Source organism: Pezoporus flaviventris, unplaced genomic scaffold (assembly GCF_033815535.1).
Source record: "Pezoporus flaviventris isolate CSIRO_AGI_PZ_B2104156 unplaced genomic scaffold, CSIRO_AGI_Pfla_v1 ptg000025l, whole genome shotgun sequence".
NCBI classification, from domain to species: Eukaryota; Metazoa; Chordata; class Aves; order Psittaciformes; family Psittacidae; genus Pezoporus; species Pezoporus flaviventris.
The window spans coordinates 25,510,798-25,529,782 of NW_026892573.1; the positions used below are offsets into that span (position 1 = coordinate 25,510,798).

The 18,985-nt window shown below is 37.9% G+C and overlaps 1 protein-coding gene across 3 annotated transcripts in view; it reads left to right on the forward strand.

Moving 5' to 3' along the window:
- Positions 1-18,985, forward strand: part of SLC36A4 (solute carrier family 36 member 4) — a 94,162-nt gene that overhangs the window by 14,378 nt on the left and 60,799 nt on the right. For all 3 annotated transcript variants that reach the window (XM_061457899.1, XM_061457897.1, XM_061457900.1), the window contains 4 exons: positions 3,727-3,954; positions 5,088-5,186; positions 14,748-14,917; positions 18,803-18,972. In XM_061457899.1, coding sequence (XP_061313883.1) covers positions 3,727-3,954; positions 5,088-5,186; positions 14,748-14,917; positions 18,803-18,972 — 667 coding nt within the window. The remainder of the gene's footprint in view (positions 1-3,726; positions 3,955-5,087; positions 5,187-14,747; positions 14,918-18,802; positions 18,973-18,985) is intronic.

The window sequence follows — 18,985 nt, forward strand, 5'->3', positions numbered from 1 at the left end:
CTGTTTCGGAGAATGAAAACGTGACAAAGCATTTTAAAATGGTTCTGGCACATGAATGGAATATTCATCAGCCCAGATTACTCTGAGGTGAATATTTAGTTAGACACAGTGGGGTACGTGAGTCTAAATACTTATTTCATCATTTGAATTCTATGAAATGTTTGATGTATCCTTCTCACTTAAGGATATACAGTATAGCTTCTGGTGCTGAATCTTTTCTCATTAGTGTCTTGGGGATTATAACAACATTGACTGCATTACACCAGTGTTTTCCAGATGCTTTGTGCTACAAGACCCTATTTCCAGTTATATCAAGTTTCAAATGAAGCTTTTCCTAAGGAATATTTTCCAAAGAAACTTAGGTTGGTAGAGTTCTGGTTAACTCTGCAATAAGAGGCTTATAGGTGAAGGTGTCTGCAACTGGAGAGGAAGGGTGAAACTGGAAAAAAGAGCTTGGCTGCATCAAGACTGAAGCAGGAACACACTGGGGTAGGAGGGATAGGAAAAAGAATCTGTGCTCCAAAGAGCATGGTCCCCTTTCATGTCATAGTTTGCTTTTCTTACTTGAGCAACAGAGGACTTTAAGTTGACTCTTGGTATTTCTCGACTTGCTCGTGAATATTTGCTGAGTTCTTTGGAAAAGTGTCCTTTTTTTCCTTGTTTGCTGTTGGAGCTAAAAAATGAAAACATGTTCCTGCTGTGTGGGAACACTTTATTAGATGTTTAGCACTTCAAAGATGACCCATCGGTGTGATGCTAAAGAATGGAATATTGATTTTTTCCTAGGTTTTGTAAAAAGGAAAAAAACCCTCCTCAAACTTAGGAAATAAAACTATGTGTGTTAAAAGTGTTGTAACATTCAGCACTATGCAATAATGAAATAACACAGTCTTTATCTGTCTAATAACATACTTTTGTGCCAGCTCTGGCACTGAGTATTGTACTGGGTGTTGCTCTGAGTTGAATAAATAAAGGCATTAGGAGGAACCAATGAGTTCAATGATTACTGTTTTGATCCCACTAGATATTAAAAAGTCCATGGACTGTATGACAGAAAGAGAAGGTTTAGGGATACAGGCAAGGAAACAGTGGTCTTAGTTGAAGAGACTAAGGAAAGGAATTATTTGTGGCTTCTGAGGTAGTTCAGTTGAACTGAATTTTCTGCAGTCACTAGTTGTGCATTAGACATGTTTTGAGTACCTGACATAAGGAGTCTGATAACCAGATTTGCACGAGTGTTTGATCTTCCTGGATACAGCTGAAGTTGATGAATGCGTGAATGAGACATTTGATGAAGCACTCCTGTTTCAGACATGACACTATCATGTAAGTTAATGCCTTTGCAGTCACTATGCATAGTGACTTCAGCAGCTGTGTGCTGCCTTTCTAAAATCATGATGATACTTCCTCATGTGGGTTAGGGAAATGTTTGTGGAACTCACAGATAGCATCCACGATAAGCACAGAAAAAAATGCAGATAATGTGTGTTCAGGTTGGAAGCTGAACAATGTTCACTGGGCTCTGTGACATATGCAGAATATTATGTATGTCTTTTTAAGAGCAGATCCAATGGACGGGTAAGTAAAAGATATGACTAAGTTGGCTGATACTCCGGTGATACTTCAGGTTATGTTGCTTTGTTTAGGAAAAAGACAGGTACAATGTCTTCTGATCTTGGCCCAGCATGACTGCCATATGCAGTGATGCATGAGTGGAGGACAGCAGGAGAGTGAAAGTGATTGTTGTCCAAAATAGGAATCCGAGATAATATTAATTCTAATGTTTTGGAGAAGAAGTTGGACAGACAGTGAGTCATAGTCCATTGTAACGCAATCAGCAGCAAACATGCACTGAGCTAAACAGCATATGAGAAAGAGTGCAAAAAAGTCCTCCTACTGCTTTGTATTTTGTTACTTGTTAGAACAGTTTAAAGTAATACCTGATTAATTACAAAAAAAATCTAATAAAATACTTTCAAAGTGATGGTAATGTTGGCTTGCACCTTGACAGACCAATATAGAGTTTACTGTCAAGTAAACAGCCAATTGCTCTGCTCTAAGAGGAAGAATAATGATCCTTTTTATAATGTTAATATTTTACTTTGGCTTTCTTCCACCTGTCAATCACTCTTGTCTGTTTGCTCTTCTACAATGTTAACCTTTCATGGATTCATAGACTGGTTTGGGTTGGAAGGGACCTTAAAGCTCATCCAGTTCCAACCCCCTGCCACACGCAGGGACACCTTCCACTAAGAGCAGGTTGCTTCAAGCCCCTGTGTCCAGCCTGGCCTTGAACACTTCCAGGGATGGGGCAGGTTCAGGATTTCATCTTTTTTCTTTCTTTCTTTGCACTTTGAGCAGCAGGATCTGATGGAGGCTCCTCAAAGTCATGACATTTCTGAGAATCCAGTTGGTATTTTAAAAAGGTATTTTAGAACCTGAACTGTATCCTGCTGCTGTTATTCCTTTTCCTTAAAGGAAGAATGTAATTTGTTTTCTAATAGCTCGTCATCCAGTTATTTGTATAAATTGAATGCATGGTAGGTTGAATATTTATTGTAGCTGAGGTTTTCAATGGGACTTACGTGCTGAAATCACACTGTGTTTCTTAGAATCCCCCTTACATGTCTGTGTGTGCAGAGTGGCTCTGACTGCCTGTCAGTGCCGGCAAGCAAGTAAACACATGAGACTGTTGTTAAGGTGAAAGGCTGTTAAAAGTTGTATTTCTGTGTATTTTGTTGTTTCTGTATTTCCATTTTAAGTATGGTGGGAAAGCAGGAAACTTGGAGAGAGTTTTACTTCATGTGGCATTAGGGAAGTAATTTGATTGAGTGTTTGACATGTTGCTTGGGAAAGTAGAGTTATTGTAGCTGTGTGAATTCACTGGAATTCAGATCAAAATGTATTTAGCTCTTTGTAGCTTTCTTATTGAAAACTAACAGAAGGTAAGTGTCTTGTAAGTGACACTTAAGGTTCTTGCGAGCTGGAAACAGTCAGTGTTTCCATGATGACTGGTGTCCTCTGTGTTCATTTTAGAGTGAGATTTCTGGAAAATGTGGTTGCAGAATCACATCTTTTACCTTTCCCTTTTTCATAATGAGAAAAAAAATCTATCCAGTGCTTTTTGTTCCAGATGACAGAATTTTAAGTTAATTCTGTCTTCCTGATTGTTTGAAACAATGAAAGTAAAATCAATTGTGTATTTTTATGTATTTTTTTTTCTCCTAGACTTATAAAATCTGAGTTTTGGCAAATGTGCCAACTTGAATGACTTGATTTACATACAGTTGGTTTTCCATTATCAACTAAGGCCCTTTGCGTCATGCAAGTCTCAAGTGCCAATGATACCTTGATTACCAACTGTATCTCCAGCCTGTCCTCCTTTCTCTACTTTGGCTGCTGTTCTTGGCCCAGTGTGACTGCCATGTTTAGTCATGCGTTAGCAGAGTGACCGTATACTCAGTGACAGCACTGTTTGATAACATAGAATCATGGAAATCAGGTTGGAAGGTTCCTCAAGGATCATATGGTCTGCTTGCTTTCTTGGCAAAGCATGACCTAGACGAGATGTCTCAGCACCCTGTCTAGCCAGATCTTGAAAGTGTTCAACACCGGGGAGTCTACCGCTTCCCTGGGGAGATAATTCCAACGGATAATTGTTCTCTTTGGGAAAAATTTTCCTCTTGTTTCCATTTGGAATCATCATCTTTTGTTTAATTTGTACAGGTCCATGAAGGATTCTTGGAAAACAAGACAGCTCCCATAAATGTCAGTGCCACCAGCAGTCCTTCTGAGAAAAGGAGTACTGATTTACGAATATACATGCTGTGTTTCCTGCCATTCTTGATCCTCCTGGTCTTTATTCGTGACCTGAAGAGCCTGTCCATGCTTTCACTGCTTGCCAATCTATCCATGGCTGTCAGCCTGGTGATCATTTACCAGTATATTGTTAGAGTGAGTATAAAAACATTTATTGTCTTTTGTTTTCAGTGTGGCAGATTGTATTTGTTGCATGTGGCAGTTGGTCTCTGATAGATACGATACTGACTAACAGTTTCTGAAAGGTGGAATTATCTTGTATTTAATTTGAACAGGTGCCCTATTACTTGACATGCTTTAAGCACAGAATTCTACAGTACTTTTGAAAGACAGGATAATATTGATGCACTTCAGAAAAAAATATGTATTGTAACAAATCGGAGTCCTTGGGGAAAAGAATATGTGGGTTTTATGAGCTGCATACAGAACTGTCAAGGTTTTAATCTGTGGTCAATCTTTCTGTTGCAACAGAAGAACAATTTCAACAGCAGTGTTTATTTCTAGTATTTCTCCAGTACAGTCAGAAAAAATTAAGACTTACCCTTTAGGAATGCATTTTGCAGACTTCCATCTCCTGGGAAGTTGAATAGTTGCTGCATAGTCTGGATTGATGCTGGTTTTTCATATTTGGAGGCATTTCATAATGGAACAAATTAAACCAATGGTTGGAAAAAAAAAATCACGTGTAAAAACCTTTACCTTTTTATTTCTTAGGATTTTTGAAAAGTGATAAGATGCTGTTGCATGCACAGTGTAGATAAGTGCTGAGTGACAGTATTGCTTGAGAAAGCTATCATGTGAGTGTTATGAGATGAGTGGGAAGCAGAGAATTAATTACTCTGGAATTAATTGGTCTGCAGAAGCTCAGCTTGTATTTAAAAGATTTTCTTTTGCTGTTGCTTATGGTTGTGAGAGTAACTGCAGTATGAAAACAATACTATGAGAAGTTTGCAGAAGATTAAGCTTGAGGTGTGAGCTTTCCTTTTTGTTTTAATTGATATTCACTCATACATGCTAGTGTGATACTTTAAATGCATGATTTCTAGTGTCACTAGTATGAATGTAGATTAAATATATGTGCAAGTATCTGTGTGGGTGGGGAGGCAGCTATAAATCTGTATAAAGGACTGAGTTTGGGATTGTAAATAGCCATGTATGCACCACTCAGCATGTGCTGAGTTTTCTTTGCTATAGGGTAATGTTTCAATCAAAATTGTAGGATCAGATAATGCACTTTACATAGCACTGTTTTGCATTGTTTTCTTCAGGATATAATAGATCCACGAAAACTGCCTCATGTGGTCGGCTGGAAGAAATACCCACTGTTTTTTGGGACTGCAATATTTGCTTTTGAAGGAATCGGTGTGGTAAGTGCTTTTTACTGACTCTTCAGAATATCTCAATCTATGTTAGATGATGTGATACAGACAGTTTACTCCTGCTGTTTTTTTCGTTGTTTTTGTTGAAGCACTGATATGAAAAGGGTTAATTTATCTTATCAAATCAGGCAAAAGTTGAGGACATAACATCCCCGTCACAGGGAGTTTGAATTGCTACTTGGACTTTTGGCGCCTTCCCAAATTACAAGAATGCCTTTAGTTCCAAACAGATTGAGACAATAGTGTAATCATAACTAGTATCATCATATGCTAGATAATAATACAATACCCAGCTAATAATATGATGATACTATAATTACAGTGATTCAGCAGCTCAGTTTTAGGTGATGAGAGTGTAAAAACAGAAACTTATTTAGCATCCTTCTTTTCCTTTGGGATCACAGAAGACAAAGTGATTTATTAGAAATGCATTATTCTTCCTGCTTCAGACTTGTCTGTAAATATGACTTGACAGAGATGGAGATGATGAGAAAAAGAATAGAATTTTTTTCCAATTCATGTCCTTCTGACAATGAACCTCAGTTCCTCATCGTTTCCTGAAAGATGTGGATTGAATAGATTCATCACTTTGAAAGCTTGTTTTTTGAAAGTAGATAATTTTCAGTCTCTGCTGTTTCTAAGGGCTTCGTGCTTACATCTCAGGCTAGCAAAGTTTGCAAGTTAGTTGGCATTTGTTTCACATGTCATGTTTTAAAAAATAGCTGAAGAGGCTACTGGGAATGGTAGGTCATAATGTCTTTGAACTGTTAGGAAATTACTCTATACACTTTATTTGTTACTAATACAATTACACGCTTCAGCAAGTGTTACTGTATGATTAAAGCCCAAATAAACAGCCCTTTCCTGCCCCTCCAAAACAAAACAAAAACCAAACCCAGACCAACCCCAAACCAGCATGTGGTTAATCTGAAATGATTGTCTGTCACTGACATAACACAGAAGAGTTTTCAAATCTCTTTTTTTTTTTGGAATTATCAGCTCTGACTTAAACCAGAATATTTTATCTTGGTGTTGCAATATCACTGCCAGAAGAGATAAATAGGAAAACCCTTTAACTCTTACTATGTTGCAACAGTGTGTTTTCACACACAGGATATTTGGATCTAATGACTGTGAGTCTGTTTCTCAAACTGTTCTTGTTTTCAAACTGTGAACTGACTGATGCAGCAGTTTAGCTACCATATATCTGAGTGTATCCAGACATCTTTCCTTTTGTCATCTGGAAGTTCCATCATAGGAAATCATTAATTTTCCTCATTTTGATTGATGCCTACTGGGCAAAAATCCCATGCGCAGTGAATCAGGCAGATTGGACTATACTAAGGTTATTGCTCTAAAATTGTACAGTCCATCTGGGACAGACTACACTTACTATATGTGGTCAAATGCAAGTCGTGTACCATAGGTCTTGATACATATCCCAGTTGTATCAGATATGCTTATAGCACAGAGGTGTGGGTTGTAGCCAGGAAATCCTAAATGAGGCTCCTGTGGGTCTCAGGAAAGCATGGAAGGCTTACCACTTGGTAGTTTATTACATTATAGGTGGAGAATTGATTTATAGTAATTATTTTCTGGCACATTAGAACCCACCCTGGGGGGGAAACTAATCCTAGTACAGCAGTAGTAACGTTGACTTCCAATGGAAACCTTTAAAGAACTGCTTAATATTTCTTCCTTATATGCAGGATGATATTCATGTTTCTCTACATGTCCAAAATATCCCTCAGAAGCAGAGTGTTTGCTGTGCATTCTTATGCTGTAGTTGTGTGCACCAGAGGGAAGATTTGACAAAAAAAAGATTTTATGGATCTGAATAATCAGAACTGAGCAAAGTTGTTGAAGCATGAAGTAAAAAAAGATGAGTGAAGCAAAGAGAGGCGAACGCTGCTGCCACTTCACATAGTTAATATTTCATACAGTTCTCTGTGATTGATATAATAACCAGTTATTACAGCTCAGTAAGTTGCCATCATAGACTGAGCTGTGATCTCTCTGTATACATGTTTGTGACCTCTTGCAAATGTGAAGTGAAACAAGATTAGTTTAAAATTCTTCCAGAGATGTAAGCAAATGTGTTTTAACCCACATTACAATGGATTGAGAATACTCGCGTAGTCAGTTGCTGTTGTGTATCGGATGTGTTACAGTTTGTTACCCTGTGTCTTGTTTATTGTCATTCTTATGTCCGTGTGGTTGAATTATCTGGTAATGAAAAAACGCTTACCATTTAGTTATATTGGCTTCTTAGTCTGCTCTCTGCCTGCAGGGACTCAAGATGGATTTACCTAATCTTTGTTTTTGTTAGAGACTTGATTCTAGATTTTATTCTGGAATGTCTTGGAAACAGCACTATTAATGTGAAGTTATCTGGACATCACATTATAAACAGAAGCCTTGCGGTTTCAATTTGATCAGAAAAGTTGATTGTGGTTGTTACATTTTATGCAGTAAGTTGGCCTTAAACAGTTATGAAGCCTCATTTCTCCTTGTCCTTGATTTCAAACATACATTATGCTAATTCTCATCTGAGAGCTGCCAGATTACTGAATATATGAACGGGGACAGCAAATGAAATTCTGAGGTTTTTGGGCTGGTTAAATCATCTTAAACAGAATCTGACAAGAGAAGAAAAATGCCCTCTGTGGTTTTTCTTCCACCGTTGTTCTGTGTAAAATGGTCTTTCCTGCTAGGAGTGTTTAATGGTCAGTTCAAGAAGAGCAGTAAATTATCTACAAGGCACAGTATAAAACAGTGCACCTTAACCACAGCAGTTGGGAGGATTTATTTTCAAAGACACATAGTTGCTTTTGTTTTTTATTAACAGGGGAGTGGCTAATCTAGACAGAAAATAATTGTCAGTTCATAATCCCATGTTCAGTATGGAAATGTGTTTGTCTGGTTTCTTTGAACCAAATAAGAGACTGCAGGGGAAATACTCTAGCACTGGTTCTTTTTCATCCCATTGTTCCCAAAAGCTTTTTATATATTGTTTTTTTTTTTGTTTCTTTTAGTTTAGCACTTGTCCTTATTTAAAGTATGACTGTAGTTCTTCAGTAACTATTAAAATGAGTGAGACTAATTAAATGGAGGAGTCAAAAGTCCTGTTCACTATGGGGAAAGTGATTCAGGAAGGTGCAGTGATTCAGCAGGTTCCTAGTAGGATTTTCTTCTTGATCTTGATTGAGTGTATTTCTCTTTTAGACAGTGAGTGTACAAACATGGATTTTGGTTAAAATCTGTCATTAGTTTAGAACTGATTAGCTGTCCCTGTGTAATAAGAAAATCAGCAGTATGGGAGTAATTTGAAGTATCGTTGCTTTGGCATAATTACAGTGATGAATTGATGATATTAATATGATGAATTAAGATGTTCTTACCTGCCTGGGAGATCAACCTAAACTCTTATTTGATGGCAGATTTGGACAATTTGTTATTTTGCTAAAGCCCAGACAGGTTGCTCATTTGTTGCTACAACTGCTACAGCAGAAATAAGGTTAATGCATGCTCAACTGTGTACTTGTAACAGGATTAAAAAGTGCTGCAGTCTGTTGCTTGTGCTGTTCATCTCTTTGCTCCCTATTTGAGTTGTCTGTAAAAATGGGGTCACTGCTTATTGAGGTAAGGTACCTGCTGCAAATTTTGAATGTCTCGGCAGCCAGGTGGTGATCATCACTATGTGCTAACAGGAGGAGTTGGCAGCACGGGTACCCCATGATCCCTTAATATTGAGTGAGCAAATCTGAGAGCTCTGTACTGTCAATCTGGTGGTTATCAGTCAGTGTTGAGAGCTGGTTTGGGATTTCAGCACTTGTAAGTTAAGATTTTAAGACCATCATGGTTTCCTTGTGAAACTAGTGGCATCAATAAAGTCTGTGGAACAGTAGTAGCAACAGAAATGCAGGTAATAGCTTCGCATCATGTTAAACTTGTATAATAACAGTTACACCTAATGAATGTTTGGTGAAAGCCTGGTTGGCTTTCTCGTTAGAGGTATGAAAACCAAATCCAAATGTGGAAGTGATATTCTAATGTGAGCATCAGAAGGATGCAGGATGAAACAGGTTCATAACATTTTAAAACAGAAAGATACTTTTTCTTCTCTGTTACATACAAATGTAAGTGAAGTGCGGTTTGTACAATTGAGTGTTTGTGGGCTTTTTTCCTGTTGAGTGCTGCAGACTGATTAGGGAAGAGAAATTGTTTCTTTTTAATATTAATTTCAGGTTTGGAAAATAAGGCTTCTGGTATTTTAGCCTATGACTAAAAGATGTCTATTCAAATTGCTTTTGAACTTGGATATCACAGCTTTGCAGTAGAAGGTGGGGTGGTATTTGTATATGGAAAGACAGGCTCTGGAATCACATTAGGCAGCAGCTAACCAATTCCAGGAGATTTAGAGAAGAGAACGTTAAGTGGATTATAATTTTAAAACATCATTATTTGGATTTTGAAAGTGATGCAGATGAGGCTGTGAGGCCTGTGCCTCTGAGATAAAAGCCTCTCATTATCAAAAGTTCTTCTGCCCAGATTAGTATTATCCTTTAAAAAAAATAATGAAACCCAATGGTGTTCTTCTGTTGCTTTAAGACCAGACTAGATTTGTCAGGAACAGACATTTCATGGGTAAGATGACATCATCCAAATGTACTTGGGCCATCTCTAAACTGGGGTGTATCAGTTTCATTGGTGCTCCTTTGAGATGGTGCAAAGGCTTGTACCCTCAACATATGAATGATAGGAGTTCTCAGAGGATGTTTTTGCATTTGGACAGGCAAGGGTAGGTGACTGGATTTAATGACCGTGGAAACGACCTACTCTTAAATATACATGGTAAATGTGAACCTTAAATGTTGTGTCAGTAAGAGGCAGGTAGGAAGAGTCTGAGAAGATTGCTTTTTGGAGTGATTGGAATTGCTCAGCAGATTTCAGAAGGTGGTGTTCTGTAAGGAGAACTTGGCTTCTGGATTTATTTTTTTTGTAGAAACCTTTTATTGCAAAAATTGATGTACAGTTACCATTTGGCTTGCATCTTTCTGTGAGTAATAGTAGCCACCCATTTATTTGCAGTCATGGGGGATCTGTTAAGGAAAATTAGATTTTTTATTGCGCTTGTGCAAAATAGTGATGTTCTATATCTTCCTCAAGCGAGTGAGCTTTAAAAATGCATCTAAAAGTGATGGAATAAAAGCTTGTTGCTCAAAACAATGTGTGAGACTCTCTTCTGTACAGTGACAGAGTAGCTGTCAAGGACAGGCAAGCAAAATATAGCAATGTAATAATAATATATGTTATGATCATTTTACTTGGAGAAACCACACTTTGTCTTTAGGCAGCTCCCTAGTACACTGTAGGGCTGTAGATCCACCTTTCAGTGAACAGATGAATTCATTAGTGACTTCTGCAGCAAGAAAGAATGGGCCAGGCTGGGGCTACATTGTTTTGCTGAGGATTCAGTCTTCTGCCTTTGGGCGTTATGTAGTAGAATTTATGTTTACATACCTTGAATTCCATCCTTTGATACCAGTTTCCTCAGTTTTTTTGCTTTGAATGAACAAACTTTATTTTCTTGCAGTAGGACATGATTCTAGTTGGATACATTTTTTTTCCTGAGTAAATATTGATAAATATATTGTGTTTAATTTTCCAAAGTTCTTGTGTTGTCTGTACCATGCAGTAAACAAACATCTGTATAGCTCTCTCCTACATGAAATACTTACTTTAAAAGTGTAAGAGATGGAGGATTGCTTCTTTTTTGCCATTTTAGTGATATTTCCTAAGAAAGGGAAAGATGACCATCTATGTGTAAACATTAAGCATGTTTGCTTTTAAATTATCCATTACAAGATTAGGTTTTAGTGGCCATGACAATTAAATCAGTTTATCTGATTATCTGTAGGCTGAATTCTCCTGTGGGTTTTTTTTGATCCAGTAGTATAAAATGTACAGTAGAGATTTCTGATGAGAAGCAGACAGCCACCTTTTGCCTAATTGTAGGAAGGGAGTGTAGCAGGATATTCAAGGGAAGGAATGAGGAGACAGTGGTATTACTGGGGCATGTTTATACCTACTTCATGCAGCTTGGAATTAAAGGGAGGATACTTTGCCTAATGGGTGATGGTAGATTAGCCAGGCTATTTCAAAGATGCAGTTATACTTCTTTGTCAGTAAATGATGGGTATGTTTGAGTTTATCTGATGAATGAAAAAAAAGATGTATTATGCCTGTTTTGGAAATTAAGAACTCAAATGTACATAATTACTGAAGGGATCAAGTATGAAGTTTCAAGGAAAGTAATAGTAGTGACATGTGCCAGTGTCTCAGAAACAACAGGAAGATCTCTCTGAAGCAGGTGACAGAGAAAAAAAAAGATGTAGAATTTATTCAGTTGAGGAGAGAGAAAAATGAGGGGAAAAAAGGAATTATGAAAAGGATTGGTATCTTCTAAAATATCTGATTTTATAGGTGGTTAGGGCTGTGATGTGACTAGTGTGAACTGTGGGAGAAAGAGCACGAAGGAAGCAAAAGCATGGAAGTTGGAAGCAGGGAAAAGACCCATTAAAAAAAAATCTTTGAAACTTATGTCATGGTTCTCTCCTCTCCAGCATTCTGCCCTTGGTGACCTTGCTGGGGAGAGAAGACTATTCCCCAAAGTTTTCCCTGACCATAGTATTTCTCATCATTAGGTTCTGCAGTGGTTGCATACGTGGTAACAGGTTATAGGTCTGAAGAGTGTGGGAGTTACTGGACTAGCTTAATGTTACTGCCTGTTACAGCAGAAATTGTCATTTGAACAAGTGTAGAACAACGTTGAAGCCTTAGTGTGCGATACTCGATGCAACATCCTTTTGGAGAGAAGATGTTATAATGTACTGGACAGAGAGAATCAGATGTGTGGGGTTGTTTTCTTTCAAAGCTATGCAGTCATCTAGGTAGGGTGTTAACTTTTTCAGAAAACCTTTTAAAAGAATTGAAGAGTGAAATTAATTTCTGGCTTCAGAAGAAAAAACAAGAAAGCCTGTTCAACTTCAGGGTTCCAAAAAAGAAGCAATAAGACCCAAACTCAAAAGCATTCATGAAAAGAACCTCATGTTTTTGGCATTCAGTTAAAATGTTAGGTTTTCTGAAGTTGTTGCAAAAGGGACAAGAGAGAAATGTAGAGTGAAAATCTAACCAGCAGCTGCCCAACAGTGGCAGTGTCAGAAAAAGCACTGGCTCATGTTGCACCTCCTGTCAGCCTCTGTCTCCTTACGAACACTTCAAGGATCTTTTGCATCCTGATGGTAATTAACAGCTTAAGGAGCAGGGAGTTTGTGCAATATATGTGTAATTAGTTGTTATTTGGCTTCATGTTAATCCTGTGAGGTACACAACTTTTCAGCTTGTCTGAAATACATTATACTGGATACCATATAAAACCCGACTCAAGGTCTTTGCATAATTTCTTTGGGGATTAGTGCTGCCAAGGGAAGCATCTCCTGCAGTGACAGCAACTGATTCAAAAGCCTACTGCTACTCAGAGAGAGTCCTTGAACCTGGGAAGGCTTGCTGCTGGGTCTGGGAAGGGATGCTGTTGCCTTGTCTATGTGGGAAAGGCTGCATGAACATCCTCATCTGTTCTGGAGGCTACTGATAGTACTATTTCTTTTTGCATATCTTTTTCTTAAATTTACTATAAATGAAGGTTGTAATGTTCAGGTGAGGGTGTTGGTGCAGGAACATGTGTTTAGATGTGGTATGTTTTGTTTTGACCTACTCATTAGTGTGCATGAAGTGACATAGAATCATAGAGTAGTTTGAGTTGAAAGGGACCTTCAAAGGTCATCTAGTCCAACTTTCCCTGCAGTGAGCAGGGACATCTTCAACTAGATCAGGTTGCTTAGAATGACATCCAGCATCACTGATTTTAATGACTGAGCTTGATTTAATAGATAGTTAAAAAGCGAGGGTTAGTGTGCGTAGGAGGATTGTCCTGAAAAGTTTTTTAATGGCTTTTTAATTTTTTTTAATTAAGTCTTTGTTTTCATGGTGAAACATGGGCCTCCAGACTGACTGATTTTAAATGCAAAAGATAAAAAATAGTAGTACTGGCAAAAATAATAATAATAAAAAAATATATTCAAATGCTTCCTCTGGACACAAATGCATTGAACATAATATGCATCACTTGGCCTTTTATGAACTTTTCCTTTATGAACTAAGTTTCAGATAGATAATTGTATGATAATGTTGTCTGCCTACAAGAAAGTTTGTTAGAATGTAAAAGGATTAAGAATGAAAAAATAAAATATAAACAGCTGTTACGGACAGAATAGAACAGTAGTTGTATGCTGCCTGTGAGGAGCTATTGAGTATCTGAGCTGAGTGATTTCAGTTCTACACTTGTTCAGATGATCACAGAATCACAGACTGGTTTGGATTGGAAGGGACCTTAAAGCTCATCCAGTTCCAACCCCCTGTCATGGGCAGGGACACCTTCCACTAGACCAGGTTGCTCCAAGCCCATCCAACCTGGCCTTGAAACAATTCCAGGGATGGGGCATCCACAGCTTCTCTGGGCAGCCTGATAGAGAGGTATTAGTAGTATTTTCCCTAGATAAAGTATTCTTGTCTAGGAGCATTCTTGTCTAGGAGCATCCACGTACTTTCAGTTTGTGTTTTAATGAAGATGTAAGAGGATCTGTTATCCTGATAAAATTCAAGCTGGGAAGAGCAGTTTATTTCTTGGTTTTCCTGTGTTGCCTGGAAATTTTTTATTGGGAGCTAAAAACTTTAAGTTTTTAAGTGTTTTCAAGAACTTAGTAGGGCTATTTTTGTGTATGCCATATAGTGCATGTAAAAGCCAGTCCCTCTAGCAAACTGCATGGAGAAATGGTTATAATGCTTGTGTATTCATATTGAAATGATGGCAAGCCCAGCAAGGTCACTTGGCTATAATTCAGGAGCAGAGCACCCAACACTACATTTATTAAAAAGCAGTGCTTAGTGTGCCTTGCCCTGTTTCTGTCAGAAGAATGGAAGAGTGTGTGGGTCTGTATTCTGGTAGTCACGGAGTCAAGCTTTGCTGCTGGGAGAGCTGAGGCTGACTGCTGAGCATGAGGTTGTGTGTCAACCATGTGCACGGTAGGTTTGTCTGTGATGGAGACTGGCAGTGCAGACATGCCTAATGAAAATAGAATTACCCTTGGATTCTGAACTGTTCTGTTACTAAATACTGATGTTATTCATTGCCTGTATATTTTAATCTGGACACCCTAAGTTTCTCTTGTTAGTTTTTTCTAACCTATAAATACTGCTTTATGTTCTCACACCATTGCTATTTTCCAACCAAGATGGGTGTTTTTCAATAACTGAACATTTCTATAGGCTACGTAAACCATTGTGATCTTCCAGGCTGTAAAACATTATTGTAGAGTAATCTTACTTATTAATAAAATCATCTACATTTTGGAAATCTGCTTTGAAAGGGGGGAGAAAAGTAGTTTTACTGTAGGTAATTGATGTAATTGATTCTCCTTTTATTTCCAGGTACTTCCATTAGAAAATAGAATGAAGGACACCACACGTTTCCCACAGGCATTAAACATTGGCATGGGAATAGTCATGACCTTGTATATCTCACTGGCCACTCTGGGGTATCTGCGCTTTGGGGATGAAATCAAAGGCAGCATAACTTTAAACCTGCCACAAGACATATGGTAAGTGCATACATTACTTAAAACCAGTAATCCACAAGGCAAAAACCTTGTAAAGGTTGTTGCATGCTTCAGTGCTGTCGTGTTTATAACTGATATGTGCTCCAACTCTTTTAAAGTTGTACTATATATACTGTCTTTGTGCCTTCCACAGTTGAGCTATGATCCTAGCCAGCAATTGCTTGCATATTAAAAGGAATTGCATACAGAAACAGGTGAATGATCTTTATAGTAATGTATTCCATCTCTAGAAGGAGCTAGTTCCAGGTGTGTTGAAAGAGGGAATATATATATGTAACCAGCCATATTGCAGTTCTGAAACCAGCTATTTTTATCTTAGATATCCTTGTAATATAGTGGCCTTCTTTAGTGGAATCACTGAGTTTAGCAGGTAAACTACTGGAATAGAAGGCATCAAAAACTGAATAGATTCATAGTTCACATGCAAGTACATGAAGAGTGTATAATAATGACTTCCTATCAGGAAAATGAAGCTTATGCTTTTCCCAGGGAAGTGGTGGAATCACTGTCCCTGGAACTCTTAAAAAAAAAGTCTTCCCTTAGTGTCATGGTTTAGTGATGGACTTGGCAGTCCTGGGGTAAAAGTTGGACTTGATCTTAAAGGTCTTTTCCAACTTAGTTGATTCTATGGTTCTATGCCATGTCTCAGAGATATTATAATTTTTATTTAGCTTTTTTTAATGATATGAGAATCCCACATGCTGAAGAATCACTGAAGACTATTTCAACTGGTTCTTTGTTAGTTCTGTATCTATCTATGGATGGGTATATACTGTAACTATTAATTTAAATATAACTTAATGTTTTTAGTCCTTTTATGTCTGGCCTAAAATTAGGTTTATCAGCAGTGCACAAGTGTGAAAGCTGAAAAGTATTTCAATGTTTTCATCCTGATCAAGTAATGTCTTCCAGGTTACATGCTTGCATCTTGCTGTTTGATGCCTCTTGTAGCACTGTGAAGTATTCACTCAAATAATGTGAATCAAAACCTGCTTTGCTGAACTGAATGCTGACTAGTGCTCGTGGTTGATATGAGTAGTGAAAAGTTTGTTTTAAGTGGTAGCTCTATGTTTATTTGTGCCTTAAGAGAAGTGCTTTTAGAAAAGGATTTAGAGGAATGTGGAGTAAGGTGAGGTTACTACTCACTGTTGCTTTTTATTGTGCTCATGCAAGCAACAGAATGAACTTTATTCTGCTATAATAATCTGCTTTATTCTGCAGTCTAACTGGGCTGTTCAGATATAAGTTTCCAAATAGCTCTTGGCTACAGGGCAGATGTGATGATGAGATATTTATCCTCATGGCTTTACAGGCCTAATGCAAAGAAAGAGATTATAGAGATGGAAACTGATGCTCTGTAGGTGGGGAATTGGCATGTTAAGTTTAATAACCTCAGAGCCACTCAGGGCACATATGTAGAGATAACAAAGTCATCTGTTTTTTGTCTTACCCTGGATAGTTGCCCAGAGCACCAAACAAAATTAGGAGGAAAAGCACCTAAGTGGTATGCCGATGGGTTGTGATGTATGATGCTATTGCTGTGCAGTACTGTGGGTCTCCCTGGTAGAGTACTGATGAGCAGATGTGTGCAATTAGCTGTGCTACCAAAACAGGTTTCCAGTGAACCATATGACAATATTTTGTTACCTCATCCTCACATAAAAAGCCAGGAGTGTCTGGATTTAACCAGAGAAATGCAAGTAATGGGCAAGTTTTAAGAAGAAAGTGGTCATGGCAAAAAGCCTGCAATGAAGCTAAGCAGTGAGATTGGTTTATGTGTTTAATTCCAGCTGGACAGTCCCTGTCTTAAAAATAAGCCTTTCCCACTGAAGAAAATTTAAATCCTGTGACTTTCAGTTGTATTTGATGTTCTTGCATATGAATTGACCAGAAGGCATGCACAGACCCTAGACCAGTGAAGTCCTTGAGTTTAATTTAAATAGAGGACTTCTCATATTCTTAAAAACATTCTGCTAGCTTAGAGCTTTCTGAGAAGATACTTGTTGCAGTTCTAGTTTAGATTGTCTTTTGGAATGCAAATTGTCACTCAACAGAATATATTAATTAGAATATGTTGAAAAGGGACTTCATGAAAAGATTAGTTTTCGGCTTGTTTTTGCTGATCACAAGGGCATGTAGTGATAGGACAAGGGGGAATAGCTTTAAACTGTAGGAAGGCAGACTTAGATTAGATGTTCAGAAGTTCTTCACTGCGGGGATGATGAGGGGCACAGGTTGCCCAGAAAAGCTGGGCACCATCCCTGGAAATTTTCAAAGCTGGGTTGGATGGGGCTTGGAGCAACCTGCTCTAGTGGAAGGTGTCCCTGCCCATGCCAGGGGGTTGGAACTGAATGATCTTTAAGGTCCCTTCCAACCTAAACCATTCTGTGATTCTATATATGGGTTATTTTCCAACATACATAGGCAAGATGCACAATTTAGGCTGTCAACTGTTGCAGGCATTTTTTTAAAATGCTTTCCTTATTCTGTGTCTGAGCCTCACAGATGCTTTTATTATATGTCTTACTGGGGTACATTTTATATGAGGGTAGATGTGAACTTTTTTCCTTGATTTCTTTTGTCTTCATCTTTGATATGACACTTTTTTTCTGATAAATAATCATAAGCTTTTCCTTTACTCCAAGGATGGGGTTTTCTGATTCTGCACAGATCTGAAAAAACCCTGTAAAGATTAAAGCTGGATGATCTGAAGTCACTTAATATTTTTGGAACCATCAAAAGTATTTTAAACCAATTTAGGCAGAAAGAAGTTAAATGTAATGGAGCTTTATACTGTTATAAAGAAACTGTCCACTATGTTTTCTGAGCAGTATGCTTTTTCTGAGCATTTTTATGTATAATCGGATGATATACAGGGTGCAGTACCCCTAGAATGGAAAGAGATGAATGAGAATAGAAACATGTCTTCTTAAACTGCAGCTTGTGCCTTTTACCAGTCACTGTAGAGATGGTTTTGCTTTTTATGTAACTGAGTTCTTAAAGTGGTGCAAGAGAGCAGCTTGTCTGTATGGCACAGAATTTAAAGCCATCCTAAGGCAGCTTTGCAAGAAAATAGGCAGTATCTTAAAAAATAAATCTCAATCCCCAAAACATTTGTCTTGTTACAGCAGCTCTAGTTCTGTATGGTAGGAAAGACATTGCTGCATCAGAAGGAGCTCTCTTCTATATTCTTTTTCCAATTTCTTTATATCCTGCCAATCCACCAATTTGGCACAATTTGCACTTTGGTACTCCTTTCTATTGCTATAAACCCTATGAAATATTATGACCTGACACAGTAATTTAATGGTGTCCTGTACCTAGCGGTTTTGAAGAGGAGAGTGTAGACAGCAAAAGCAAATATGGCTGTGGGTGATTTCTAGCTGTACCAGGTACTCCTTCCAATTTTAACAAATAGAGTTTCCTGAGGTGCACTCTTCCCAGTGTGAAAAATCTTTTTAGGAACACTTTGTGAACATGTGGAATTCTGCAGGATATCAATATCAGTCTTTAAAACGTCCAGTAGTTACCATCACTACGAAATGTGTACAGATTTTATTTGATACGAATTTGGAAATTTCCCAAGTAACTGCTGGCTGTTTAACATGTTCTTAAGTTTATTCATTTATGATTGCATTAATATTTGTTCTGGTCCATGTTTTGTTGGTCAGCCTATCTTCTGCAATTTCATATATTCAAGTGAATATATTCATATTAGAACTTGCAAGCAGGTAATGTTGTCTTCGTGTTTGCTGCAAGGAAAAATATGTATTTATATATATATTTATAGCCTAAGTACCATTAGGAAGCTGATTTTTTAGTGAAGTGTTCAAAGCTTACATGAACATATGTAAATGTTTTCAACAGGTTGTATCAGTCTGTAAAAATTCTGTACTCCTTTGGGATTTTTGTGACCTATTCGATTCAGTACTACGTCCCTGCGGAGATTCTCATTCCAGCTGTCACCTCCAAAGTGGAGCAGAAGTGGCAGTTACTCACTGAACTTGCGGTGAGAGCGCTATTGGTCTGCTCAACCTGTAAGTATGTGCA